The 26,472-nt window shown below is 41.0% G+C and overlaps 2 protein-coding genes across 2 annotated transcripts; both read right to left on the bottom strand.

The window, feature by feature from the left end:
• Positions 1–11,324: 11,324 nt before the first annotated feature.
• On the bottom strand, positions 11,325–14,383 carry LOC137914319 (histamine N-methyltransferase-like). Its single transcript, XM_068757924.1, has 7 exons — positions 14,338–14,383; positions 13,948–14,088; positions 13,436–13,488; positions 12,868–12,975; positions 12,079–12,209; positions 11,893–11,986; positions 11,325–11,742 (listed from the first exon to the last, which is right to left on the bottom strand). Exons 2-7 carry the CDS (start codon positions 14,073–14,075, stop codon positions 11,390–11,392), a joined length of 867 nt encoding a protein of 288 aa, XP_068614025.1. The 5' UTR covers positions 14,076–14,088; positions 14,338–14,383; the 3' UTR covers positions 11,325–11,389.
• A 1,896-nt stretch (positions 14,384–16,279) lies between these two features.
• On the bottom strand, positions 16,280–19,846 carry LOC137914311 (histamine N-methyltransferase-like). Its single transcript, XM_068757915.1, has 6 exons — positions 19,713–19,846; positions 18,359–18,411; positions 17,306–17,413; positions 17,075–17,205; positions 16,808–16,901; positions 16,280–16,641 (listed from the first exon to the last, which is right to left on the bottom strand). Exons 1-6 carry the CDS (start codon positions 19,844–19,846, stop codon positions 16,280–16,282), a joined length of 882 nt encoding a protein of 293 aa, XP_068614016.1.
• Between the last annotated feature and the right edge of the window lie 6,626 nt (positions 19,847–26,472).

Raw genomic sequence — 26,472 nt, 5'->3', positions numbered from 1 at the left:
TTATTCCTCCAGCAAGAGGGTGAGCATTTTGTTTCTGTTGGTTTGCCTGTCTGTCTCTTTGCATGATTATTGCAAATTGCTGTGAATACATTAGGATAGAGAGATATAATTATGGCCGAGAGACAAACAGCCGGTCATGTTAGCATTCATTCTTTAATTTAGAGTAACTGAGTTATTGACGTCTTTGGACTCTGGGACGAGACCGGCGTAGATACAGGGATATGGGAAGACACACACACAAGTTCTGGGATGGAAGCACACAACATTTTTTTTATTAACATTTATATCCTTCTTTCTTTCTTTTTAAAGTAGAAGCAGAAATGTTTGCTTTTTTTAAATGACACAATCTATCAGGAGACATTGAAGCACTTGGTTAAACTAAATGTTGTGCTGCGTTCCAGACCTCGTCCATCCTTCACCTCACTTCCTGTATCGATGATACAGTCGGCCAGGAATGCTGGTGTTACTTATTATGCTAATGAAAGGATGAATGCAGCGAGCGCTCTAATGGCTTGTTGTGAATGTCAGTACGGACAATAAATTAAGCTGTGGCACTGCAGCCAGACGGGCGCGCTTTGCAATCAAGTAAAAGTCATCCAGCAGGATCCTTGCAATTTGTACACATTACCTCATTGATATTCGGTATATCCGAATATCAACGTTACGGCGGGGTCTTGAGGAATGGCTAAACTCTTTGCTCCTTGCAAACGCACACCTTCCGTGGAGCTGCTTGGCGAGAGTCCATTATCAGCGGCGTACGCGTTTGTGCATGCAAGCTTTGGTAAATTCACACAACACGGTTGATTGAATCATCTGAGACAGTTTTAAAACGCTTCCTCCACTATGTTGTTAAAGTTTCTATTACTCCTAACATCCTTTCCACTTTCGAAAAACCCGAATATGAACTTTTGACGTGCCATAAAACATGTTCATGTCGACTTTAAACTCCACTGGAAGTTGCTTCTTCACCGCCTATGTGTATTTCCTTTCTTAATGCATAATCTGAACCCATATATTGAACCTTGTGTATTAGATTTAGCACAAAACACAACTTCTTCTCTCCCCCTGAGGGATCTGTTGAGGTTCACTGAAGGACTCTCAAAACATCAGGGCAATCACTGCCTGCGCTGAATGGCATTCTCTCCACACTCTCACTCCAGCAGCCGTGCTACGCTTCATTTGAGCCGACATCCGGCCGGAGAGTGATCTGAGAAGCCGGAGAAGTCTTCCCAGCCATTTTGTGGGCGTCTGAACGTCCCGCGTTCCTCTGTATTCATTAGCAGGCTGGTCACAGCGATGCGATGGAGCGCATCCTCTCAGGGGGCTGCAGGGACTGTCAGAGTGACGGAGACAGATCGCAGGCGGACCAGCGAAAGGACCTGCCATAGATTAACTCGTCTGCCAGCAGGGGGGGGGGGTACTCCGTGGTACCATTTGTTTTCAGCTCAATAGATAATTTTTCTAATTAACCTTTAAATGCATTGCAATGTGTCACATTTACAGTGACGACTGTTGAGCATCTTGAGAACTTTTCCTTTGGTCCTATCGGCAATGTCTTCCTAAATGTAGGAGACGTATTTAGTCTGCATGGGCTGTATGTCTTGGTCAATGTGTGTCAAGCTTCTATATATATAAACCTTTTTTATGTGCAAATTGCAATATGTCATCTTGGCGTTATCCCCAGGGGAAACAATGCAGTATTGATCTAGAGTACATGGGACTCATAGAGGTCACAAACTCTGATTGTATTTGTTATTGAGGAGAGTGAGAGCGATCGACAGTGGCAGTATATCTGTCAGTCCGCAGGCATCAGTGTAGCTTTGCTCATTAGATCATTAAAGGCCATCTGAAAACCTCACATGGAAATAAATTAGTGCGTCTGTCGCCATTATGTATACGTACACGCATTCTGATGCATATCTACAACACGAGTGTGGTTCATCAGCGTGCAAGCAATCCAATGCACCAAAAATGTGTTTATATGTCAAATGAACAGAACAGTTTGGGAGTTAGACTTATCTCTGAGTACAGCCGAGTGGACATTCAATGTCAAACCTCATATTTACCACCAAATGTTGCCCCTGGGGCAAGAGAATTTCTCTTCTGCAAATAAATCCAAAAGGGCTATCACAGGGAGATTTGCACAAGCCCAGAGTGGTTCTTGCTTTAGATTAAAAAAAAAGTGTAATTCCACAGACATCTGGTTCAAGAAAAGGAATTTAAGAGCTGCGTGGGTGCCAGCACCGATGCGACATCTTGGAATGGGCTATTGCTTTAAAATGGCTCCGGGCTGTGTACCCTTCCCTGTATTTGTGCCATATTATGAGCTTGTCTTGTGTCTGCTCTCCCCTCTTCCCAAAGTTTAAAACCTAATCTTCTTCTTGGCGCATGGCTGTTTTTTTGATAAGGAATCTAAACTGGGTCAAGGACTCGACGAGTAAAGTCACTGAGCGGTAATTAAAGCACTCGCCAACGCTACAGTTCAAACTGTCTCTGGTGTGAGCTTTGAGATAAAAATCCATTCAAGGATTCTGAGAGCCATTGTTTCCCTTTCCTCATGTGTAAAATCATGCTCTTGCTCTTTTTTTTCCGAGAGTCTGTAATTAAGAAAGCCAAGCTATTATCAAACCACTGAAGGGACTGGAGCGGCGCTGCCTGTTCACCTATTCATTCAAATACGTAGCAGGAGGCAATGTGATTTCTACACAACTGGGATTCTGTAATTTATCCTTGACAATTTCTCCCTGTCCAAAATAGAGAGTATAAAGACAGTTATATAGTGTTTAATTTTGTCTGATGTATTTCTTTTCTTTTCTTTTTTATTTTGCTAGTATATGACTTATAAATATATCAGGGGGAAGGCAAACAAACATTTTCATTTACAGCAACATAATAATCTTACATTTTGTTATTTGTTCATGTAAATCCGAAATATATAGTAAATCATAAAGGATTTATGGTGGCCAACAATTTAAATATTTCAAAAATACCCAACTGAATGGAATCACCCTGCTAAGGTAAAGAAAGCACTAAACAGAAGTGTGGATCTGGGGAACAACAATGGGTCAACCATTCCCTTGTGAAATTCATAATCCTGTCTGTAAGAAGACGATATTGGGCTGCTACCTCAATCTACATTTTGCCTGTGGTCTTTTTGTTTCTTTAGGAGAGCCTCCGGCTGAGCATTACAAGTTTTTAATCTGCCATTTCAGAGACTAAAGTCACCTTTCACTGTCCCTCGTTCGCTCTCTTTTTTTTTTTTTTCTTTCTCTTGCTGAGTTCCTCACTAAGCAACCTCACTATTTCACACACTATTAAAAGAAATCCGCTAATGCATGGGGGTAGGGTCCTTGACTTGTGGAACGGAAAATGATATCGTTTTCTGAATTCTCTTTTTAAAAAAAGACCCAAGGCATCTCGAGTAGCGTTTATGACCCTGAGATTAGACACTTTTTATGGCTTAATGTACTGCCTTGGGGTATTTCTGCCAGAAACTGATTTTCATATTGATGTGCGACGTTGAGCCTTCTCCCATCCACATATTGGCTCATGCATCACCTGGACACTGCAGCTGCCAAGCCTGGGTGACAGGAAGTGAAGCGGGCAATTCCTCTGTTAATAAATAAACAAGGGATACGCTGCGAGTACACATCATATTCCCACGGCTCCAGGCGTTCAGCTACGCACTGCACATTTCATTACCATTAACATTGCATGATGTTCAGTCTCAGGTTTTCCTTTCACAAAGCAGAGTTATGACATTTTTTTTTATGGATTACCATGCACAATAATCAACAATGCTAATGAGTAAGTGTATATATGCAGACATTCTGGGTTGTATTTATTTGTCCTGGCTTTAGGATAATCATAAAATGTAATTAAAAAACGACAACAACATCTGTATCTAGCATGTGTGCTAAAGTTGCCTGTGCATGGACAATATGTAGACACCAGCAAAGTAGATTGAAACCATTCAATATAAATCATGCGACTGGACTTTTCCCCTCTTGTCAGAGTGATTAAAAAAAAAAAAAACCAGAGCAGTCGTGGAATTACATGGAGCAGAGCTTTGCATGTATTACACAGGGGAAGACTAAGGAGAGATTATCCAAGGCCAGATGTGTCTTCTCTCCAAGAAAAAAAACAAGCAGTCCGCCAAAAAAGCAGGAACTTCCTACTGATGGCAAGCATCAAGCAGCGGGTCGCTCGATTGGAGCATCACGCCGGCTGTCTCTGAATATGCAAGATTTCAGGTTTAGGAATCGGCCGCACTTTGGTGTTGTTGACACCCCATCCGTCATGCTTAAACAAACATTTACCAAGTTCACGGATTGACAGTAATGCAGCTTTAGCCTCAGCCTGCTCTCAGGCAAAAAAAAAAAAGCCCTGCCTGTTTATCCATTTCCAAGAAGAAGAAGAAGAAAAGTGGAGTTTAAAGTTGCCTGTGAAAAAGACCCGTGAAACACAATTTGCAACAAGTAATACATTGTTCGGGATGAAAAGGCGTAGCCTCACTAAAACTAAATAGATAAATATCACTTTTTATACAAGATGTCCTTGCATCCAATTTTTTTTCTGGCTTAATTCTGAGATAAAATGTTCCTCGAGAAGCATTCCAAGGCAACGGCATCCTGTAGTTCATGAGCTATGACTCCAGAGCGCAGGAGCCAGCATGCTCCTCTCAGCGCAGATTGCATTTTATTGAACCAGGACTTGTCAGCATTTTTGGTGAGCTGGTAAAATATAATTGTGCCATCCTTTATAAAGCAGTGTTGGGGTGACAGCGCCCAGAGAAGCTTCATTACTCTGCTTTTTATTGGGGTGTGAAGAAGAAGAAGAGGGGACATTCTCCCGGTGATGAATAACATCTCTCTCTCGTGAAGTCAAGGTAAAACACACTCACAGCGTTCGCGTGCTCCACTGGATGTACATGGATCATTTGAAAGGAAATCAATTTAGCTGAAGAATTAGAGCTGGTTGCCATAATGGTTTTTATCCGACACTCGTCAATATCTGTATTGATTCGCTAGTATAGTATTGAACCTTGTGAAAAAATTAATAAATGCTTTGCAAACAAGTGCGTGAAAATGCATTGTATAATATCCATCATGATTGTCTTCACACTGCTACACAGTGAAGCCCAAATGAAGTGTGGTGAATGTTCTTGTAGTGCTACTGTCCTGGAATATTAAACATCATCTTTTATAATAGCATTACACATACACATACACATATATGTATATATTTCATGTGCTGTAAAAGCATCCACTTGTTTTATGAAACAGGAATTATCCTGCTGATTCCAGCCAATACAATAAAATAGCATTTGCGGCTTGTACTGATTCTCCAAAGTAGCTAGCGTTACACCTGGAACTGACCCAATGGCTATTAGAAGTGCGTTAACTCCAGAGTGACTCACAGCTCCTGAGAGAGATAGCAAACTCCCCCATTCACCTGCACCGTGAGTCCTCAGGTTAAGCAGCCATCTTTATTGTGAGGTGATCCTCAGCAGCGTTGTAAACACCTCCTTATTAATGGGACGCAGAGCTTGTTTGACAATCTAGCAGGACAGTTCATTAGAATGGGATTATCTGTGAACACCGGCAAAGCGAAATACAATGCGAGGGCCGAGGGATCGCGATGGTGAGTTATGAAGACAGAAGGGCCACTCCAGGGACCTGCACTTTAAATAGAGCGCCAACAATTCCGACTTCATTTCCTATGCACAATCAAGCCCACACCCATGAGAGGGAGCATATTTAAGATCCAAGGAATGGATGTGAACCAGAAATGGCATTTAATAAAAGTGAAAGACGAGATACTAGTTGATTAATGCGCCGAAGAATAATAAAGTCATCGCCGATCTTCAGGGAAATGTAAGGTCTAAATTCTCTTTTGTTCCTGACAGAGATTAAGTACAAATATCCTCACTGCTGGTATTAACTTGTGGCAGGACTGGTCCACGCCACGATTGGTTTTTAATTCAAGTCCTGTATTTGGTCACTAACGTAGCTGCAGGAGAGGCGCGGAGGCATCTTCAGTAATGACGGTGATAAAACACAGCAGATAGCATCTGCACGGTCTGACTGATAAGGACTTACGGTAAGAGGCTTCTGCTGACACGTCAGATTGCCACCATAGTTCTGTTTAATACTTTTAATTTGATCATTTCAGCATTTACTAAAGATTTCCACGCTTATCCGCTGCAACAAACACCATCACCAACTGCTAAATATTGACTTATTTATTTTCCTTTGCATCCCGGACTAATTAAATCCTTGTTGCGCAAGCGATTGACCAAATCGCCAAAGCAGTGATAAAATTACACACAAGATCAAATGAAATTGGTGTACAATTATACAAGGATTCAGTATTTTCTTTATTTTATTGCATTTTTATTTATCAGAAATAATAAAATTATATATACTGCATATATATGTATTTATTTATATTGGAGGAAGCTAAAATATATGATAGGTAAGAATAATCTAAAAGACCTGTTCTATTGCTGAAAACCAATATATCAATCAAACCTCAGTTTTCTCAGCATGAGGAAAACAACAACTGGCATTGTCTGATCCGCCCCCACAGCAGTCGGTGACGAGCAGATCCTCAAACGCTGCACCACGTGAGGGGAATTGGGGGTGTTTAGTGTGTAAACGTCACCCTCACTGTAATTAAGGAAGGATCTCGCCCTCAGGAACTCTCAGTGGACAAAGTGAACTGTCACTTTTAGAAAATGAGTAAATATGGGCTTAAAGAGCATGGCTTCGAGTCAGAATGAAGTTGTTTCTCAAAATTGTTATCGCCATTTGTCAGACACTCTGAAATTTCTTTAGAAGTAGCCTAGTTTTATTTTTATTTTTTTCCCGCTTGAGCTTTTCCTCTCGTCGGGTGAAGTTTCACAGCTGCAGCAGAAAAAAACAAAAGGCATAAACTTGGATATATAATTTATAAATCTACGAAATGTGCTCTCTTATCTGTAATTGATCAAAATTGGAACAGAAGGGGCCAATTAGTGGCTTTTTTTGGCCTGGTTTATCTCGCACTGCTCGTGCAATATGTGGCACGCAGAATAAATATGATGCCATTTCTTATCTGTGGCAATCCTCCATATTCGTACCCACAGGAACGGTCCGGAAAATCTGACTATGAGGGCCTCAAATTACTAGATTAATGAGACAGACAAAGGCAAACTTGATTGGAGCAGCACCCTTTCTGATTTGTGGATAATCTGCCAGGATTGATTGAAGCCTTTAGGAGAACTTCCACGCAGCACAATTCATGTAGAGACTCGGGTGAAAACATTTTCCTCAATGAGGAATCAATAAAGAAAAAATAAATCTGAGAATCATCAATCAAATTGTCTTATTCTGTTGGACTCCACCGTTTGCAGACAGCAGGTGAGAAGCAGGAAAGATTTTCCAGAATGAAATACAACGCAGGCATCAGCACTTTACAGGGCTGGGATCAGCGCTACAGTTCAAGGCCCGGACGCAGTCGCTGCCCATTAAAGAGCGTGATATATTTTAGGGTCACTGAATGTCCTGCACAGGTCTCAGCGAGGTCTGCACGCTGACATGACGGCTGACTGAAGATGGGGGGGGGGGGGGGGGGGGGGGGTCAGAATGCTTCTCCACACAGAGCGGACCACATTAAAGAGGTCAGACATCTGAAGAATCAATCTGACCAAACAGGGTTTTCTACTTAAAAATTTCAACTTTCCTTTTTTGTCATATTCAGGTCATCAATACTCGTAACATGCTGCAGTATTAATCATCGATTCTCATTCGCTGTGAATTTGCCAGTGTGCAAATGTTGTTTGTTTCATGACATTTCTTCCAGGTGAATTAGGGCAGCGTAAGCTTACCTGAAGTCGAGTATTATCTCTGTGCTAAACCTCCGCACTGACAGGCAAGGAGTCGACTTCATGCAAAGCCTTATCTCGCCAACCGCTCTCAGAAAGCCATACATCATAAACCAAACGCTTTATTCGGGCATGCAAACACCTGACATATTGCACATTCAATACACGTGGGGACAGCTTATTGTTACTGAATAATAAAATGAAGAATGTAGCATGTGATCTCAGCTCTATAAACATAATCACAGTAACAATAATTACACTTTTCAACATGGCCTCGTTGCACTCGAGACGAGGGAGCGAAGCCCGATGAGCGCCGCGGCGCCTGGAGGTTCGGCTCTGACAGCTGGCCACATGGACCGGAGGATTTTCTTTACCTCGATGCTTCGCCGCAACCGTGTCAGCAATTTTTGCAAAAGCTGCAATGTCTGATCTGTGCACAGTGCCAAAGAAGTGTTTATGGATTTAGGGTTTCATCCTCAGTCCACTGTTTTTTATGGCATTGCCTGCAGGATACATGCAGTAGGTGAGGTTTATATCGAAATGTACATCAAACACTCAAGAGAGATATACCGGTATATATATATCAAGCATTATTCCATTAACTACGGTGGAATAAAAATAAAAACAGTATGCAGCTAACAACGTAACACTATCCAGTTGTAAAGCACTTCTGAGTGTGATCAATCATCGCGGAAACAAGGCGATCTGAGAGCATTTATCCAGCAGAGAACTTCCTCTATGATAAGACACCAACTGGCATGCGAAGTAAATAGTTCTTGAAGAGCATTAGCGGCAAACAGTGTCTTGAGGTTGATTATCTCAGTGACTAATGCTCTGTCACTCTGTGGGATAGGAGGGGGGGCCCAGCGAGGACCCCCGGTAATGGAGCCCGAGCAGGTGCTGAAAGCCCACTGACATCAGCAGGGAGTGCACTGACAAGAATTTCTGATGAATTTCAATTACCGATCAATTAAAGCTAATGAGGTAAATGAGCAGCCAGAATCCATTTGCGCGATAGCTCGAGACAAGACCTTGGCGGTTTGACGTGACGTTGGGCATTTTCCACTGTTTGAAATGTTTCGCATTAGACCTCTAGGAGGATGCATTCCTCATTATATTTCACACATTACAGATTGTTTTAGGATGTCTGTTAAAAGTTGATGCTCTCCCGGCTGTCTTGTTATGTCCACATGTAAGATTAGTCCGCCCTCTGCTGGAGATGCCGCGCAAATGCATATGAAGAAGACAACTTGTATTTTGTTGCCACCTGCTGGCTCTGAGATGAAAAGCATCATGGGGAAACCAGTGTTTAAAGGAGTCTGTCTGTTTGTCTGTCTGTCTTTCTGTTGGCAACATAGGTCAAAAGGTTCTGGACGGCTCTTGATGAAATTTTCAGGAAATGTCTGGATGTTACCAGGAACAGATGATTCAATTGTGTTGAAGATCCAGAAGAGATCCTGGATTCTGGATTATTTTTTAACTTTTCATTAACATTGCAGTCAATGGAGCTTCATAATTTGTTCCACAATATCTCGGTTCATTATTGACCTTGTATTTATGACACAATCCTGTAGGCTGGGAACCTCTATCTTACACCCAATTGTATCCAGATCGGATCCGAATTGCAGATATTATCGAGATATATATATAAAGAAATGGGTATACACTTGCGTTTCCGCCGACTGTGCATTTAATATTAGAGAGGGAGATTTATAACAAGCGTCGTCATATAGCTGAGTCAATTCCACATCGGAGCATGCGACCAGATTTGCTTAATTACCATTAAGTTAAAATGTGCGCATTGAAATGATGTCTAAGGAGTTTATTGGGGACTGGAACTGGCATCCATCCACGCCTGCAGCATGACAGTCTCTATTTCCAGTGGGTCCAGAGGGCTTAGCATGTGGGACTTATATAAATCTACTAGCTTACACAGAGTAAGAGTTAAATAATTCTGGGGGACCCAAGGACAACATGGAGAGAACATTTAAAGCATCAGAGTCCCAGAGACTGAACACCAAAACCTTCTCATTTCATCATCTCACAACTTACTTTTATAAAAACCATTACTTCATATTTTTAATTATTTGCTCTATGAATATTTGGTCCGGTCTTGCGTACATACATCTTGTGCCCTGATTTCCTGCTTCGTGACAGACAGATGGCTTTAAATGAACATTTAATTAATCATTAAAATGCTGTAATCAAATGTGCTTCTCTGCCTGACCTCAAAATTCCATCAGTCGAGGTTCTGTCTTTATTTCCTGCTCCAGTACCAGCAGAGCGTGAACTCAAGAATGACACAACCTTTTATGTGGACTGTACAAACAGTCGACTACGTGCACATTCAGCAGATCCAGAGCAACATGAGCACTGATCTGAAGTGAATTTGTCTGACATTTGCTCGACGTGAAGCTCATTTTAGCCTCCTGCAGCTCCTGAGGGAAATACCTCGCTCTTCAGTAACCAAGGCAGCTGCTCCGCTGCGTTTACCAGCTGCTCAAGAACGCTGCCATTCGGTAATTATGAATGTAATGTATTTATAGAGCTAATTGCTACATCAGTATAGTCACAAAGTGTGGCCATAATATAGGAGACAAAGGAAAAGATTTTAAATATTGACACGATAATGAGAAAATGAAATAGAGATAAATACTTATAAGGTATTGTCTAGACACGTTTGTTTTCAGTTGCTTTTAAATTCTTTTTAAAATGCTATAACCAACCTTGTAATCAAGAAGAACATTGTCTCTATCCAGTGAGTGAAAAAAATCATGCCTGTACTCGTACTAATATCTGCACCACATGAGGTATGGCAGAGAAAGACGGTTGGGTCTGCCATCATAAAATACTCCACCAAATGACTCTGAGCAAATACTACAAATACTACAAACATTACCCAACCTCAGGGAGCAGAGCTCACCTCATGTACCTCATGCATGCAATCACAGCCATCCAGAATCATCAATGGATGGACAGCGAGTAGGCATCATTTCAGCTGCATCATCAAACACCATGTGTGGGACGAGAACAGAACAGGTTCTAATTGGTGCTCATTAGAGTTCCTCAGATCTAGATTTTGCACTCTTTGTATTCTGAACTGTTATCGCGTAGAACTTGTAACCGGCTGGTGCCAAAGATAGTAACAAAGGAACACCTTGTATTTTGACATCAAAAGATCAATTCTGACAATATTGCTATTTGTTGTAGATTGATTGATTGATTTGTTTTTGTTTTTTAGGTGTGCTCATCACCTTTAGGTGAAAATAGTTCGCTTCGGGGACTAAAAAGGATAAGTGAGAGTGCAGTCGTGCTTCAAAGAGCAGAACTTCTGCTTTTCTGTTGAACATGAACATTCTGAGGCATTGATTGTGCTGCAAAATGAATTCTTTTTATCGATCATTACATTACACAGCATCAATAAAAGGAGACAGACTACAGGTACTGAAACGTATAAAATGTGTCGCTCTGGGTTAAATGGTTGCATAAAAGAGAAATGAATTATTCTCTCAGAGCACAAAATCAAGCATGAACGATTATGCAGCTCATATTAGCCTTGAACATCACCCTGCCTCCCTTTTCAGTGCTACACTTAGCCTTGAGGAGGTCTAAGATGCCAGCTCTGGTCTCTGGGGTGGCAAACTGGGAGAAGTCTTCTTTGGCTGTCATGTAATTCAGAAGACGTTGTCCTGTCTCACTGGTCGGCTCGAAGCACTCGGTGATATCGAAGGTGTTGGGAACGTCGTGTTCCTCGTACTCGAGGCCCTGGCTCGTCAGGCACGCGGTGACCTCTGCTGACGAACGGTACTCTGAGATAGAGTCACCACAGAGCTCCTTGTTGTAGGTCTTCCAGAGGGTGTCCCAGCCATCATTAGCTGGGTGGGTGGGGGAAAAGAATATATTAAGAAAAACTATACTCTTGGTTATCTAATCATTATCAGTATTTATTTATTTTTTAATCGAGGACGTTGTTTTTCACAGAAAAAGGTAACATGCAGATTGTAACAATTCTTTGCTCACGCTACCTGTTTCAATAACGATCACAAGCATGCCATTGTCCTTCAGAAGGCTGTGGAAGAACTTGATGGAATTGGCGAGGTTATCCACGTAGTAGAGCATCTGTCAAGGAGCGAACAGCGGCGGCCCTTTAATTAGAACTTTGAAAAGATGCCCACAATGTGCAGTCGCTTGGGAAACAAAAAACTCTGTACCTGGATCATGTGTATGAAGTCAAATTTCCTGACATCCCCCTTTGCTTTGACTCGCTTCTCGTAGTCCTCACTGCTCATCGAATGCCAGTCAAATGGGATCTCCTTAAGGTTGGGGGTCTTTGCTATCAAAGCTGAGTGGGACACAAAATAAAAACAGTAGAGGAAATAACAGCACAGGGCACTATTATCCTAGAAAAAAACATCACGTAATGATTAAACATAAAATCAACAGCTCATTTGCTCAAAATCTGCACCACAAAACCCGGCGAGTTTCAAAGTTACGATCAAACACAAATGCAGACGGACAATAACAAACAGCCACTCATTGTATTCTTGGCATGAGCAGCGGCGGAAATGGAACCCATGAGAAGACACATTTTTGTCCCGTTGTTGAAATCTGATTGCAAATCAAATAATTTTAGTCCCCCCTCCCCCTTTTTTCTGCATAATTAGCATCTATTGTTCAGATGCATTGAATGCGATGCAAAAGAAGAGTGAGAGTTTACAAGGATGGAATATGTTATGATCCAATTCTGTGTATTTCTGCAGTCAGTGAAAACAAAGCAGCAGCTGAACACAGTACGAAATATAATTAACTTATGTCTGGCGCGAGTAAATGTGATTTCTCTGACACGTATTTATCTGTACTAACCTACTTTTCCATACAATTCTGACAATGATTTTGTTTCACAAAAGGTTCAGAAGAACAAATGATGGAAGCAAAAAAGAGAGACAGAGGAAGGAAAATCCAAAGCATTCCCACAGGCGGTGCTTTTGAACGTTCACTACCTTTGAAGTTGTCGGTAAGCTGAGATCTGCCCTCGACAATGTCAGCGGAGATCGGAACAGCGGGGAACGCAGACTGCAGCAGAGTGAGCATGTGGACGTCCACCTCCCCTGGAACAAACAGGCAGCCTCTGTGTGACGCTGCGTCAGCTTCAAAAGCAATGCCCCAAAATAAAGGCTTTGAGAGAATTTGAAACATTCAAATAAGTTCAAGTCAGCGACCTAAAAGTCTTCTCATTTTGGAAAAGAGCAATGAACTTTGACCTTAAAGACTGTGCAATACTTATCTAACCACTGTCCTCATTTGACCCACAGTATATTATTGACTTATCCCAGCAGCCATTGCGGTCTCGCACATCCAACCCTCCCTCCCTCCTGATATGAGCTTTCTCTTCACTGGGCTGTTACTGCTTTTTTGGTCCAGTTCTAAACTATGATCAGATCCCGGTAGAGTGGGTTCACCACTGGTCTTCAAACAAAGCCGGACCATTAAGCACGTGAATCGTTTTCATGCCACAGTTAGAAACCCGTGACGTATTTTTCGATAACCTGCCGTGACGTCGTCACTCACCTCCACCGCTTCCGACGCCGAGGACATCCAGGCTGCTTTTACCGGCTCCAATTCTGCATCAGCACAAGATGGGTGGAAAAACGTTCACACTAGAATGATGAAGAAAGCACTGCTCCACTCATATCTAATAATGATTTTGGTTTTAACTTATGTGTTATATGTACAATACAAGATATCCCTCCATTCTGCCACAATTTAAATCAAAAACCATGAGTGCAGACCGGTAACAAAACGGCTTTCTTTTATGTTCTGCTAAAGGAAATGGGAACAAATGAAAGTTTTCCCAATGGAAAGAAAATAATGTTTTGCCTTACTGTGGTTGTAACTCCAGGAATGTTCCCAATTAAAATAATCAGGCATTTAAATGAATAAATAAAAAAAACACCCCCTAACTTTTGACTGAGAATTCTTGTAAATTCTTGACTTATATTCACATCGTCTACTGGGTCGTGCAGTGAAATTATAATTTCATCTATTATGCAGCCCAGCCTTCGTAGGTTTTCCTCCTGTACCTTTTGAATAGTCCGGGCAGGACGTCCTGGACCCCCCCGACCACAGCTTCTTGCTCCCCTGAATGCTGAAGGTAGAACTCCAGAGTTTGGACAGCGCTGCTGTCAGACGTCTTTGCTTCTGTAGACATGGTTGATTCCTTCCTGCAACGCATGAAACACAGAAGTTTGAAAGTTAAAAAAAACTAACTTTATTAACATAACTCACAGGCCATTACGCAAAACATTCACATCTTCAGAGATCAAAATAGAAGGAACTCTAACAGTGAGGAATACAAAATCACTAATACAATTATATGTGCAAAAGGAAGGAAAGAATGAGAACGAAATAAAATAAACACAAAAATAACCACAAACACAAGAATATGTGCATGCAAATTAAAGTTAAGATACCTATTTATTTGTTACCTTGAAGACGTGGAGAGAAAGAGCCGTCATATGATTGTTGTCCCACGCTTTTATGTCCCTGTTAGTGTCCCCCTCCCGTCCCGGCTGCCGTCCCTCTCACGGGTTTGAATTGCGCAACTTTATTTATTCTGAAGCTTTTTCAAAAATTCTTCTTCTTGTTGTTCATCGGCGGCTGCCCACCTTTACGAAGGGCATTCAATGCCGCTCCCTCCTGAGCCGGGTATGGCTCAGTTAACACTAATGTAGCTGAGCTGTCCTTATTCAGTTTAAACTTATTCTAAATAAGTGTAAAATAAAAAGTCGGACCCAACTTCCGTTCTGTCACGTTCTTTATCCCCTCCACTGACAATACGGAACATTTACTTCGAAGCTATTTTACGACTCAACATGTTTAATAGTTCCACTTGCAATCACTACTACTTACATTTATCGAGCGTCCACTAAATGTTTATTAGACTACTATCCAATTGATCAAATTTAATGTTTTGTTTTCATTGTTTTGGCGGACTATCGGCAAGGTGTTGTAAATAACTTTTATTATTTGTGTACTTGAACGCCCCTCGCTCGCTGCACACTTCACACAGTGAATCCATTCATTGTCGATCTTCCTTTTATTGGCCAAACTATGTTATTTATCTTAAATGACGAAATACGGCTCTGATTGTTCATGTCTTTGAACCTCATCAAACTTAAGAATACACATGATACAGCAAACCACTAAAACGCTTTGCAGCAAGGCCAGGCATTTATTCTAAACAGATTTACAAAGATTTATATCAGCTTTGGTGCACAATAAAAAGGGATTTCACTGTCCAAACCAAAAACTGGCAAGACTAGTAAATCCCATGTCTTTAATACATTATGGAATATGAGGCTACATTAAAATAATAAGACACTCTATACCCCAGATAATATCTATGCAAACCAGTTCAGTTTATACTGTGCCATTCCTTTGTGAATTTCTATTTGTTTGGACTCCACTTTTTTACCTCATGTCATCTGCTATAGGCTCGAGTCCCCTGTGACACAACACAGTATAAACGGTTACAGATGCTCTACAGATACAAATACTGCCCTCAAGATGGTGCCGTTACTCCATATATCAGCATTTCTTATTGCCCGAGCACAAATATTAATACCAGTGGCTATTGTTGCCATGGTTACCTATTAATAAATAAATACCTATATGTATCTAATTGACATTTCCAGTCCTTAGAATACTATCTCAGTTAAAGCAAACCCAGTGCAGAACAATTTCACATTTAGGCCTATAGTAATTTCTCATATATTTTAGTCACGTACAAATGTTTTTATATCCCCTGTAAACAAGATTAAATGTTACAAATTCAAATATGATATTCGGCATGCTAAATAATGTTTTTTTTTGATCTGTGACACCTTTGCTGAAATGTAAGATGCAAAAAAAAATGAACAACAATGCAGTACCCAAATAATCAACCCCAGAATGAATAAAAAAAAACTAACAAAACCAAGATGATAGCTGAACATGAATACAGCCATGGTAAGTCTGTAAATAATACTAGCACAATCAATGATTTGTTTGTGTTTTGAAAACATGAAAATCAGACTGACGATGCGCTCTCCGCTTGCACACACACACACAAATACTGCATGCCAGGAAAAGCTGTTGTTCACAAACTTGTTCTTTTCATCTCACACCCTGTACATATGAAATATTTAACTTCACTGTAAAACCAACTTTACATTGACAGTAATTAACTGCTACTAGAAATCAAGGCACACGTTGTTGTTTTTAAACCCCTTCCATACATTTTGAAACAAAGAACTAGTTGCAGCTCTGTCTGTAAGTTACAGCACGTTTCCTGTAATTAAAGAAGTATACTGTAATAGTTTTACTAATTCATCCAAACTACAAACCACAATATTCTTTATTGGTCGTCTAATTTTAGGTGAGTCGATCTATTACTATCACTTCAATGTTGTTGTTGAACACAACTTTTCCATCGACCTCCGTGCTACACTCTGGCTGGTGAAGTAACTCCATGACCCCAGCCTTTAGCTCAGGGGGGGCCGTCTTACTGAAGTGCAGCACCTCAGTGAGAAAATCAAGCAGCAGCTCTCCCTTCTCGTCTCCCTCGGTGAAGCACTCTGTGATATCCATTTGAGACTGCAGCTCGTAGCTCTGATAGCTCACGCCCTTGGAGTCCAGCATGGATTTGATATGTCCAGTGGTCACATATTGATTGGTTCTTTTGTGACCGAGCTGGCCCATGTAGCTCTGCCACAGCTTTCTCCAACCACTCTTTCCTGAAATGGGTGACATTAAAGCAAGACTATGAGTCTGTATTTATCCAAAGGCTTTATGCTGTTGTGCATAAGTTCGATTTTTAACTTCATGATGGATCAGAAACTTATTTTATGTTAATGAGCATAAGGGGGGGGGGGGGATTTAAGATTAGATTTATTTTATTACCAGACACGAGACAGATGAGAAGCTTCCCATTCTTGTTGAGGAGACTCCTGAAGAAGCTGATTGTGGCTTCAGGATCCTTCACGTAATACAGCACCTGTCGATTTAATCAAAGATAATGAGCTGGCATGTCAAATTAAAGATGTGTTTTTATTAAGGCAAAGCTAGACAAATGTTCCAAATGGGATTAATTGCTGTCAAGCACCTTCAAAATAAACATGATCTAGACGCGTCACAAATATAGCCTGGGATTAGGATGGCAGCACCAACCTGGAACATGTGAATGAAGTCAGCCGTCTTCGTCATCTTTTTCTCTTTCCATTCGTCCTCAAATTCTTCAGAAGTCATCTCGTTCCAATTAAATGTGATATAATCTAAATCTGGAGTTTTTGCCACTAAAGCTGAAGCGACAGACACAAACACAGTGTGGAATGTAACCGCTGCAACAACAGCGTCTTTAATCAACAATGTTACCATGTTTAATATCAGAATCTCTTTTACCTTTGTATTGACGCAGCTGCCCAGGGTTGGGCTCCACCACCTCATTATCCACCGTAGCACCTGGGTGCTTCAGGTGCAGCTCAGACAGCATCTCAAGGTCGATCTCCCCTTCAGGCACCAAAGTAGTAACAAGAAGCTCATCATGGGGGCCACATGAAAGACACACAAACGTGCAACGACACACTCACACCTACGGACAATTTGGTGCGACCAATTCACCTACGCGGCATCTTTCTGGAGAACCCGGGGAGAACTCCACGCAGACACAGACACACAAACGCCGCTAAGAAAGGAATCGAACCTGGAAGCCTTCTTGATGCGAGGCAACCGTGCTACACACTGCGCCACTGTGCCGTATAACAGAACCAAATCAGCACAATTGAAAGAGGAATTACCATTAGTTAACTAGCATATCATCCCTGTTTGCTAGTTCAAATTGTGCAATAGGTGAGCAAGAAATAGCTCACATCACTTGCAGGAAATGCTATGTTACAAAAATGTCAAATAAAAAATTAAGCCAAAAACAGAAAGCTGCTACATATAATGTGTGCCTGTGGCAGCCATTTGAATCTTATTCAGCGACTGGCAATGGTCATTTTTAAGCAGGTTTTGTTTTTAGTGAAGCTGGCAAGTTACACAGACATGTCACTCTCTCTGAAGAGAATAAAAGCTGTTACCAGATTTAGTTACTCACTACTGTCATTTCCACCAGCAGACCCTGGACAGGTGAATGAGACCATTCATACTTAAACTGTAACACACCCCATTAGAAAAAAACATTCAAAAACTGAGGATAAAATCATACGTTATAAAATGTATAAAATAATCATAACTTAAAAAAGGACTGACAAAACCCATCAAAAATCATACTTAAAAAAATATTCTTAATAACAACCGTGCTATTATTAAAACCATCTTAAGAAAATCCATTTCGTAACCTGGAGTGAGTTAATATGGAACTTAGCAGGTGATAAATCTTTCTGATTCGTTTGATTATAAGCAGCTGAAACCAATCAGCACTGAATGTGTCTTATAAATACTGCATGTTCTTACCAGATCCACTTCCAACACCGATGACATTTAGATGGGACGCTCCATTACCAATGCTGAGACACAAAAAAACAAAAATGTTTTCATCTTCAGAACAATCAGAATCTGGAGATTCACAAGCTGCCAAATGTGTGTCGCATTTATGGAATGAGTGAAAGTGACAATTCTTCCTTAAACTCTTTAATCTGAGGCTGAGCGTTAGAGAAATGCAACAGTCATGTGCATGTCCTCATGTAAAACTTGTCTCTCCAGTTTACCTGCATGTATTATATTTAGCTTACCGGTAATATTCAATACAAAAAAAGAGAAGAAAAAATCACTCATTGCTGCCATTTGTGCTCCTGAACATCCAGAGGATTCAGCTGCTGATCCGCTGGATGTTCCAGTTAATGAAGATCCTTTTTATTTTGTGTCCCGGTTTGCTTTCTAATTTATAGAGGAATTTTCTGCCTGGGCCAGATTGTGCAAAGGTGAGTGTCAAAATATTTGTCACTACACTGTGAGTCAGTGTTTGTTGATTTCATAATTTGTTGACCGGAGAAGCTTGCTTGTCTAACACGACGACGCTGCTCCGTTTGTCCAACAATGGTGGAAGAGAGCCTTAACGACTCTCGATTGCATTCTATTCTACTGTATTCTGAAGTAACTTCCACTACAGATGTGTTGAAGCATCCAATCACATCTGTGAAGCTCACTGCTGAGGTCATTATTCTTTTTATACACCATTAGCATTTTTTTTTGTGTCTTTCGTAATACGCTTGTTCTTTTTATTCCACTATTTGGCTCAGGTGTGGGTCTGAAGCGTTATCCATGCAGTGGCTTTTACAAGGAGTCTACTAGTTAATCTTTAGGTTGACAACATATAACGTTATCTCCTGATTGAGGGCTTGATATTATTTGAGTGAACATAATATGTGCAACCTAGGAAACACAATAGACATTTAAACATTGGTAGTACTCGCGTATTCTTGCAATCAGCCGTACTTATCAGAATGATTGAGATACGTGTGTGTACAACTTGGGACATGCTGCTCTAGGCAGTACTAATAAATAACACGTGCCAGCCAAAGAACTGCTTAGCTCAGCACGATGGAAGCACGCAATCACTCGTCAAATATATGCTGTCAATTCTTTGCCTTTTGCCTTTAGTAGTAATGATGAGGACTTTGGTTTATGAGCGCTTTGTATACCGGTATATGGTTTAAATTTTTTATCTCCTCTGAATAGCACCAGATTGGCATTCATCTCCTTCATTCTTGCTGCATTTCTCCTCTTTCGTCTCGCACTGTTGGAGAACAACACTATTTCATTTGACTGGATGGATTTCGCCTGATGACGGGAACGTCGGCAGCTTTACCTCTGCAGGGTCGCTGGGAGCTCAGAGTGGATGAACTTCTGCATGCATTGATGCTCAGAGGAGCGCTGCAGAAAAAGCTCGAAGCTTTTCAGGTACCTGGCATCGTCACTAACCAGGCTCCTCAGTGACGTCATGGTTATGTATCTGATAAAAAATAAAAAAATAAAAAGGAAAGAAAGATTACTTTAACGGTAAAAATAAGTGTAACATAAAAAAAGCGAGTGCACGTGTGACTGTGCTTTTATTCATTTTATTCTCTATCGTGCACACACACACGCGCGCGCGCACTCACGCATATTATACAACAAATTAAAAGCGGTCTTAAACATGTTCGTTTATTATAAATAGCATTCTAATAGCTGCACTCGGTCTCTTCCGTCTAATTATTCTGTTGATGTAATGTCCCGTTACGTTCTGCGCTTCGCTGGAGCGTCCAGCCGATGCAGCTCATTATTATTTTTATACAATAATTACAAAGCGGCGCTTTTATTTAGACAACTGTTGCCAAACGCAACAGAAACAGCCCCCTGAGGACAAATATTCGACGTGATTAGAGCAGATTGGGGCGCGAAAACTAACAATTTAGCGCCACATTATATCCATAACGCAGAGATGAAGATGAACGCTTTGTTTTTTTTTACTTACTCGAAGGAGCAGCAGACGCCGGCAATTCCGCGAGATCTGCAGCCGGGAATAAACAAGCCTTCCCACAGCTTCCTATTAAGGAGGGCCATATATGGTAGGACGACAAATCCAGAAGGACAAATGATCTGACCAATGAGGAGAGCCCATTCTAAAGTTGCAGTAAGGCCCACGCATCAGGTGCGATTGGTTTGACTGAGGGAATATCAGGCTAATTGTATCAAACAATATAAATCAATCAATTATTATCAAGCCACAGTTGTTTTTGAAGTCTGATCATAGGCGGTTTTATTTTGGGGAGAACATTTTTAACTTCCTGAAGATAGAATGATGATGTTTCTATTCCAGAGACATGCTCTAATTAATATCGGATGTCATCGGTATTTATAAGTTGATAAGCATTAGCATTAGTCTTGAGGTTGATTATCTCAGTGACTAATGCTCTGTCACTCTATGGACTGAGAGCCCCCCCCCCTTATGAAGCCTGAGCAGGTGCTGAAAGCCCACTGACATCCGCAGGGAGTGCACTGACAAGACTGTCTGATGAATTTCAATTACTGATCGATTAAAGCTAATGAAGCAAATGAGCATCCAGAATACGTTTGCTGAATAGCTGAAGACCTCGGAGGTTTGACACCAGTCGATCGCCACCGTGTGATCACGCTGCTGTTAGGAATGAGGAGGGAAGCAAATGCAGCAAACAGGAAGAAAACAGCAGATGGAATGCAAATATATTTCGCACAATGTCGATATTTTTGATGGTTATTAAAAGTTGGTGTTTTCATTCTTTGTCATGTCAGATCAGTGCGAACATCTGCTGAACGGCTTATTACAGCAGCAGAACGTACCCTGGTTTGCTGCTCCGGCTTCGATCTCATTCCTACAACTACTTGCACGCCGCGATGTGTGAGTGTGATGAAATAAGTCCTTTGACGGGGCCCTACAGGTGAAGGGGTGGCTAGATTGCTACCATTAAATAGCCACAGAGGTATTTAACTCTAATCCTTAATGCAAATGTAACTTTTTCTTCTTACATTAAATAAAATGCAGTGCATTTGAAAGGCTAGCCACATAGCATACCAGCTCTTAAAATCCTGTTTCATGCTGTTGCTTTATCAAAAAGGTTCTTTGTTCGAATCCAATTCGAATGTTTAACTATTGCCCAATATCAGCTTTGTGAGCTTCAAATTTGTGTCCTTAAAAATAACACATGCACACAATAGCAAAACTCCTTTTAAGTGGTGAAGATGAAAATGCTTCGGTTCTCCTTGGGAGAACCGTCAATACTTTCTTCCAGGTTTATTCTATGAGGAAAAAAATACTGGTAAATGAATGAGGAGGTTAAAATATTCAGATAATAGTACAGACATTCAGTCAACATCTTTAATGATAACTATACTGGTAATTTAAAACTAGTACATTTAGTCTGTATCAGGGACAGTCAACAGAACAATTTAAAAACAATCATCCGAGCAGTGGATTCGGCTGTCGGGCATCTGTCGTCTGTTCACCCGAGACTCCGACTTCAGGTCGTCCTAAAACTTGCTGTCTATGTGGTCGATAACTGGCTGCCAGCAGTTGCTGTTGTCGACAGCATCGCCAAACCCTGGGGTTTCCCTCATTATCTGTTTATTGAACTGCTGGCATTCCTCTGGGGTCAGAGTGTCTGCTTTTGCGATAAGAGGAATGACGTTGACCTTGTCATGCAACCGTTTCATAAACTGAATGTTGAGCGGCTTTAGCCCGTGTCCGGACGGGACGATGAAATGCAGGCAGCAGCGCATTCGGCTGTCGGGCGGGCATCTGTAGTCTGTTCACCCGAGACTCCGACTTCAGGTCGTCCTCAAACTTGCTGTCTATGTGGTCGATAACTGGCTGCCAGCAGTTGCTGTTGTCGACAGCATCGCCAAACCCTGGGGTTTCCCTCATTATCTGTTTATTGAGCCCCCCTCAGCCAGGAGGACCTGAAGATGGTCTGGATGAACCGTGGATTGGATTAGAGACGGACGACGAGGACACTGAACACGTTGGTGAGTGGTTCTAGTCCCAAATACATACAACATAGTCTTGTTGACCTTTTATGCTGATATAAAATGTAACAATAATCAGTGTTGTAAACTTTAATTAATATTAAAACCCCATAAAGTCCCAAAAGGAGAGGAAATAAATTATTTGTTTTACTCATTCTGATCCAAAACCTAAAATGCCAATCACAAATGTTAGAGCCTCCATCCGCTAAAACCTGAAATGTATAATTGTCACACTGAAATCATCGTTATTGTCATGTCATGATTCCAGATCTAATATTGGGCTTCATTATAAATACACAATATTAAATGGGTTATCCTGGGGAAACTAGTTTAGGGTGCCAACAGTGTAAGAAATTAAATATCATGAAACAAGTAACGTTATTATCCCTGCTGTAAAAACAAGGGTTATTACAAAGTCCTAATTCATGAATAATTATTAAACTGTGTGTTTGTGTGTTTTACATTTGTTTGTTCATTTTGCTCAGAGCTTGACCTGCCAGATGGAGAAACCAACAAGTTCCAGCTGAAGGGTGCTCTCACCCTTCAGCTCACCCTGAACGCTGTCCTGAAGGACCCAAATACTGACTCGCTGATATCAAGAGCAAGAAAGCTCATCCACGCTGACAGCAAATCATCAGCAGCAAATAAAGTATTAAGTCTGAGATTGTAGCACGTTAGCAGCTATGCTGCGGACTGCTACGGTTGGTTGTTTAAAATTACTGAATAAATGTTTTATATGTTATCCTTTGTTGAGTTATAGTATTTTATTATATTTCAACCCTGCATCTGACAAATAACTGAAAGTATAAAAAACTAAAACTAAGAAAAACGAACAAATCCACTCTAAAAACTAACTAAAACTAACTGAATTAGAGAAAACAAATTCAAAACTAACTAAAACTAAACTATAATTAAAAATCCAAAACTATTATAACCCTGCCTTGTCGTGCGACCGTTTCATAAACTGAATGTCGAGCGGCTTTAGCCCGTGTCCGGACGGGACGATGAAATGCAGGCAGCAGCGCATTCGGCTGTCGGGCGGGCATCTGTAGTCTGTTCACCCGAGACTCCGACCTCAGGTCGTCCTCAAACTTGCTGTCTATGTGGTCGATAACTGGCTGGCAGCAGTTGCTGTTGTCGACAGCATCGCCAAACCCTGGGGTTTCCCTCATTATCTGTTTATTGAGCCCCCCTCAGCCAGGAGGACCTGGAGATGGTCTGGATGAACCGTGGATTGGATTAGAGACGGACGACGAGGACACTGAACACGTTGGTGAGTGGTTCTAGTCCCAAATACATACAACATAGTCTTGTTGACCTTTTATGCTGATATAAAATGTAACAATAATCAGTGTTGTAAACTTTAATTAATATTAAAACCCCATAAAGTCCCAAAAGGAGAGGAAATAAATTATTTGTTTTACTCATTCTGATCCAAAACCTAAAATGCCAATCACACATGTTAGAGCCTCCATCCGCTAAAACCTGAAATGTATAATTGTCACACTGAAATCATCGTTATTGTCATGTCATGATTTCAGATCTAATATTGGGCTTCATTATAAATATACAATATTAAATGGGTTATCCTGGGGAAACTAGTTTAGGGTGCCAACAGTGTAAGAAATTAAATATCATGAAACAAGTAACGTTATTATCCCTGCTGTAAAAACAAGGGTTATTACAAAGTCCTAATTCATGAATAATTATTAAACTGTGTGTTTGTGTGTTTTACATTTGTTTGTTCATTTTGCTCAGAGCTTGACCTGCCAGATGGAGAAACCAACAAGTTCCAGCTGAAGGGTGCTCTCACCCTTCAGCTCACCCTGAACGCTGTCCTGAAGGACCCAAATACTGACTCGCTGATATCAAGAGCAAGAAAGCTCATCCACGCTGACAGCAAATCATCAGCAGCAAATAAAGTATTAAGTCTGAGATTGTAGCACGTTAGCAGCCATGCTGCGGACTGCTACGGTTGGTTGTTTAAAATTACTGAATAAATGTAAATAAAAACTAACTAAAACTAACTGAATTAGAGAAAACAAATTCAAAACTAACTAAAACTAAACTATAATTAAAAATCCAAAACTATTATAACCCTGCCTTGTCGTGCGACCGTTTCATAAACTGAATGTCGAGCGGCTTTAGCCCGTGTCCGGACGGGACGATGAAATGCAGGCAGCAGCGCATTCGGCTGTCGGGCGGGCATCTGTAGTCTGTTCACCCGAGACTCCGACCTCAGGTCGTCCTCAAACTTGCTGTCTATGTGGTCGATAACTGGCTGCCAGCAGTGGCTGTTGTCGACAGCATCGCCAAACCCTGGGGTTTCCCTCATTATCTGTTTATTGAGCCCCCCTCAGCCAGGAGGACCTGGAGATGGTCTGGATGAACCGTGGATTGGATTAGAGACGGACGACGAGGACACTGAACACATTGGTGAGTGGTTCTAGTCCCAAATACATACAACATAGTCTTGTTGACCTTTTATGCTGATATAAAATGTAACAATAATCAGTGTTGTAAACTTTAATTAATATTAAAACCCCATAAAGTCCCAAAAGGAGAGGAAATAAATTATTTGTTTTACTCATTCTGATCCAAAACCTAAAATGCCAATCACAAATGTTAGAGCCTCCATCCGCTAAAACCTGAAATGTATAATTGTCACACTGAAATCATCGTTATTGTCATGTCATGATTTCAGATCTAATATTGGGCTACATTATAAATACACAATATTAAATGGGTTATCCTGGGGAAACTAGTTTAGGGTGCCAACAGTGTAAGAAATTAAATATCATGAAACAAGTAACGTTATTATCCCTGCTGTAAAAACAAGGGTTATTACAAAGTCCTAATTCATGAATAATTATTAAACTGTGTGTTTGTGTGTTTTACATTTGTTTGTTCATTTTGCTCAGAGCTTGACCTGCCAGATGGAGAAACCAACAAGTTCCAGCTGAAGGGTGCTCTCACCCTTCAGCTCACCCTGAACGCTGTCCTGAAGGACCCAAATACTGACTCGCTGATATCAAGAGCAAGAAAGCTCATCCACGCTGACAGCAAATCATCAGCAGCAAATAAAGTATTAAGTCTGAGATTGTAGCACGTTAGCAGCCATGCTGCGGACTGCTACGGTTGGTTGTTTAAAATTACTGAATAAATGTTTTATATGTTATCCTTTGTTGAGTTATAGTGTTTTATTATATTTCAACCCTGCATCTGACAAATAACTGAAAGTATAAAAAACTAAAACTAAGAAAAACGAACAAATCCAAACGAGGATGACGGCTGGGTTTACTTGAGAGATGAGGAAGCGTATCAAAAGCGTATCAGACATTTTGATGAGCCTGTTGGGTATCGTGGAGACAGGGATCTGACAAATACTGAGCCCATTGATTTCCTCTCTCTATTTTTACATAGTGAATTCTGGAGCCTCATCAACGAAACAAACAGATATGCCCCCCAGTTCTTAGAGAGGGAAGAACTCAAACCATCATCACACCCAGTGGCATCGTTAGGCCTATTTTAGGGGGGCTTCAGCCCCCCTAAAATATTCTTAAGCCCCCCTAAATAATTTTGGGTTTTGTAAAAATATATATATATATTTTTTTTTTGTTCAGTGACCAAAAAATGCGGACACATTCTATTAAAGCCGCCAGAATATATGTTTAAAAACATGTAACCTGTCATTATTTACTTACATCTGATCATGAATCAGTTTCCCCTCACATCATGACGAAAGGTAGAGAACCCGTTCCACCTATTCTCATAGAGAATGCTCGTATCACTGAAACTCCAGTCCACGTTTTCCCTGTGACTGCGCTAATTGTAGGACGTGAGTCCCTGCAGCATGTTTGAAGCTTTAGGAGATTTAGGGATCTGACAAATACTGAGCCCATTCATTTCCTCTCTCTATTTTTACATAGTGAATTCTGGAGCCTCATCAACGAAACAAACAGATATGCCCCCCAGTTCTTAGAGTGGGAAGAACTCAAACCATCATCACACCCCATCTATATCAATAAACAGATAACGAGGTGAACCCCAGGGTTTGGGTCAACACGCCCTAAACCAGCCACCCCCAC

Source organism: Brachionichthys hirsutus, unplaced genomic scaffold, assembly GCF_040956055.1.
Source record: "Brachionichthys hirsutus isolate HB-005 unplaced genomic scaffold, CSIRO-AGI_Bhir_v1 contig_1394, whole genome shotgun sequence".
Lineage (NCBI taxonomy): Eukaryota > Metazoa > Chordata > Actinopteri > Lophiiformes > Brachionichthyidae > Brachionichthys > Brachionichthys hirsutus.
The sequence above is the reverse complement of the archived record's forward strand: the minus strand, read 5'-3'. Positions and strand labels throughout refer to the sequence as shown.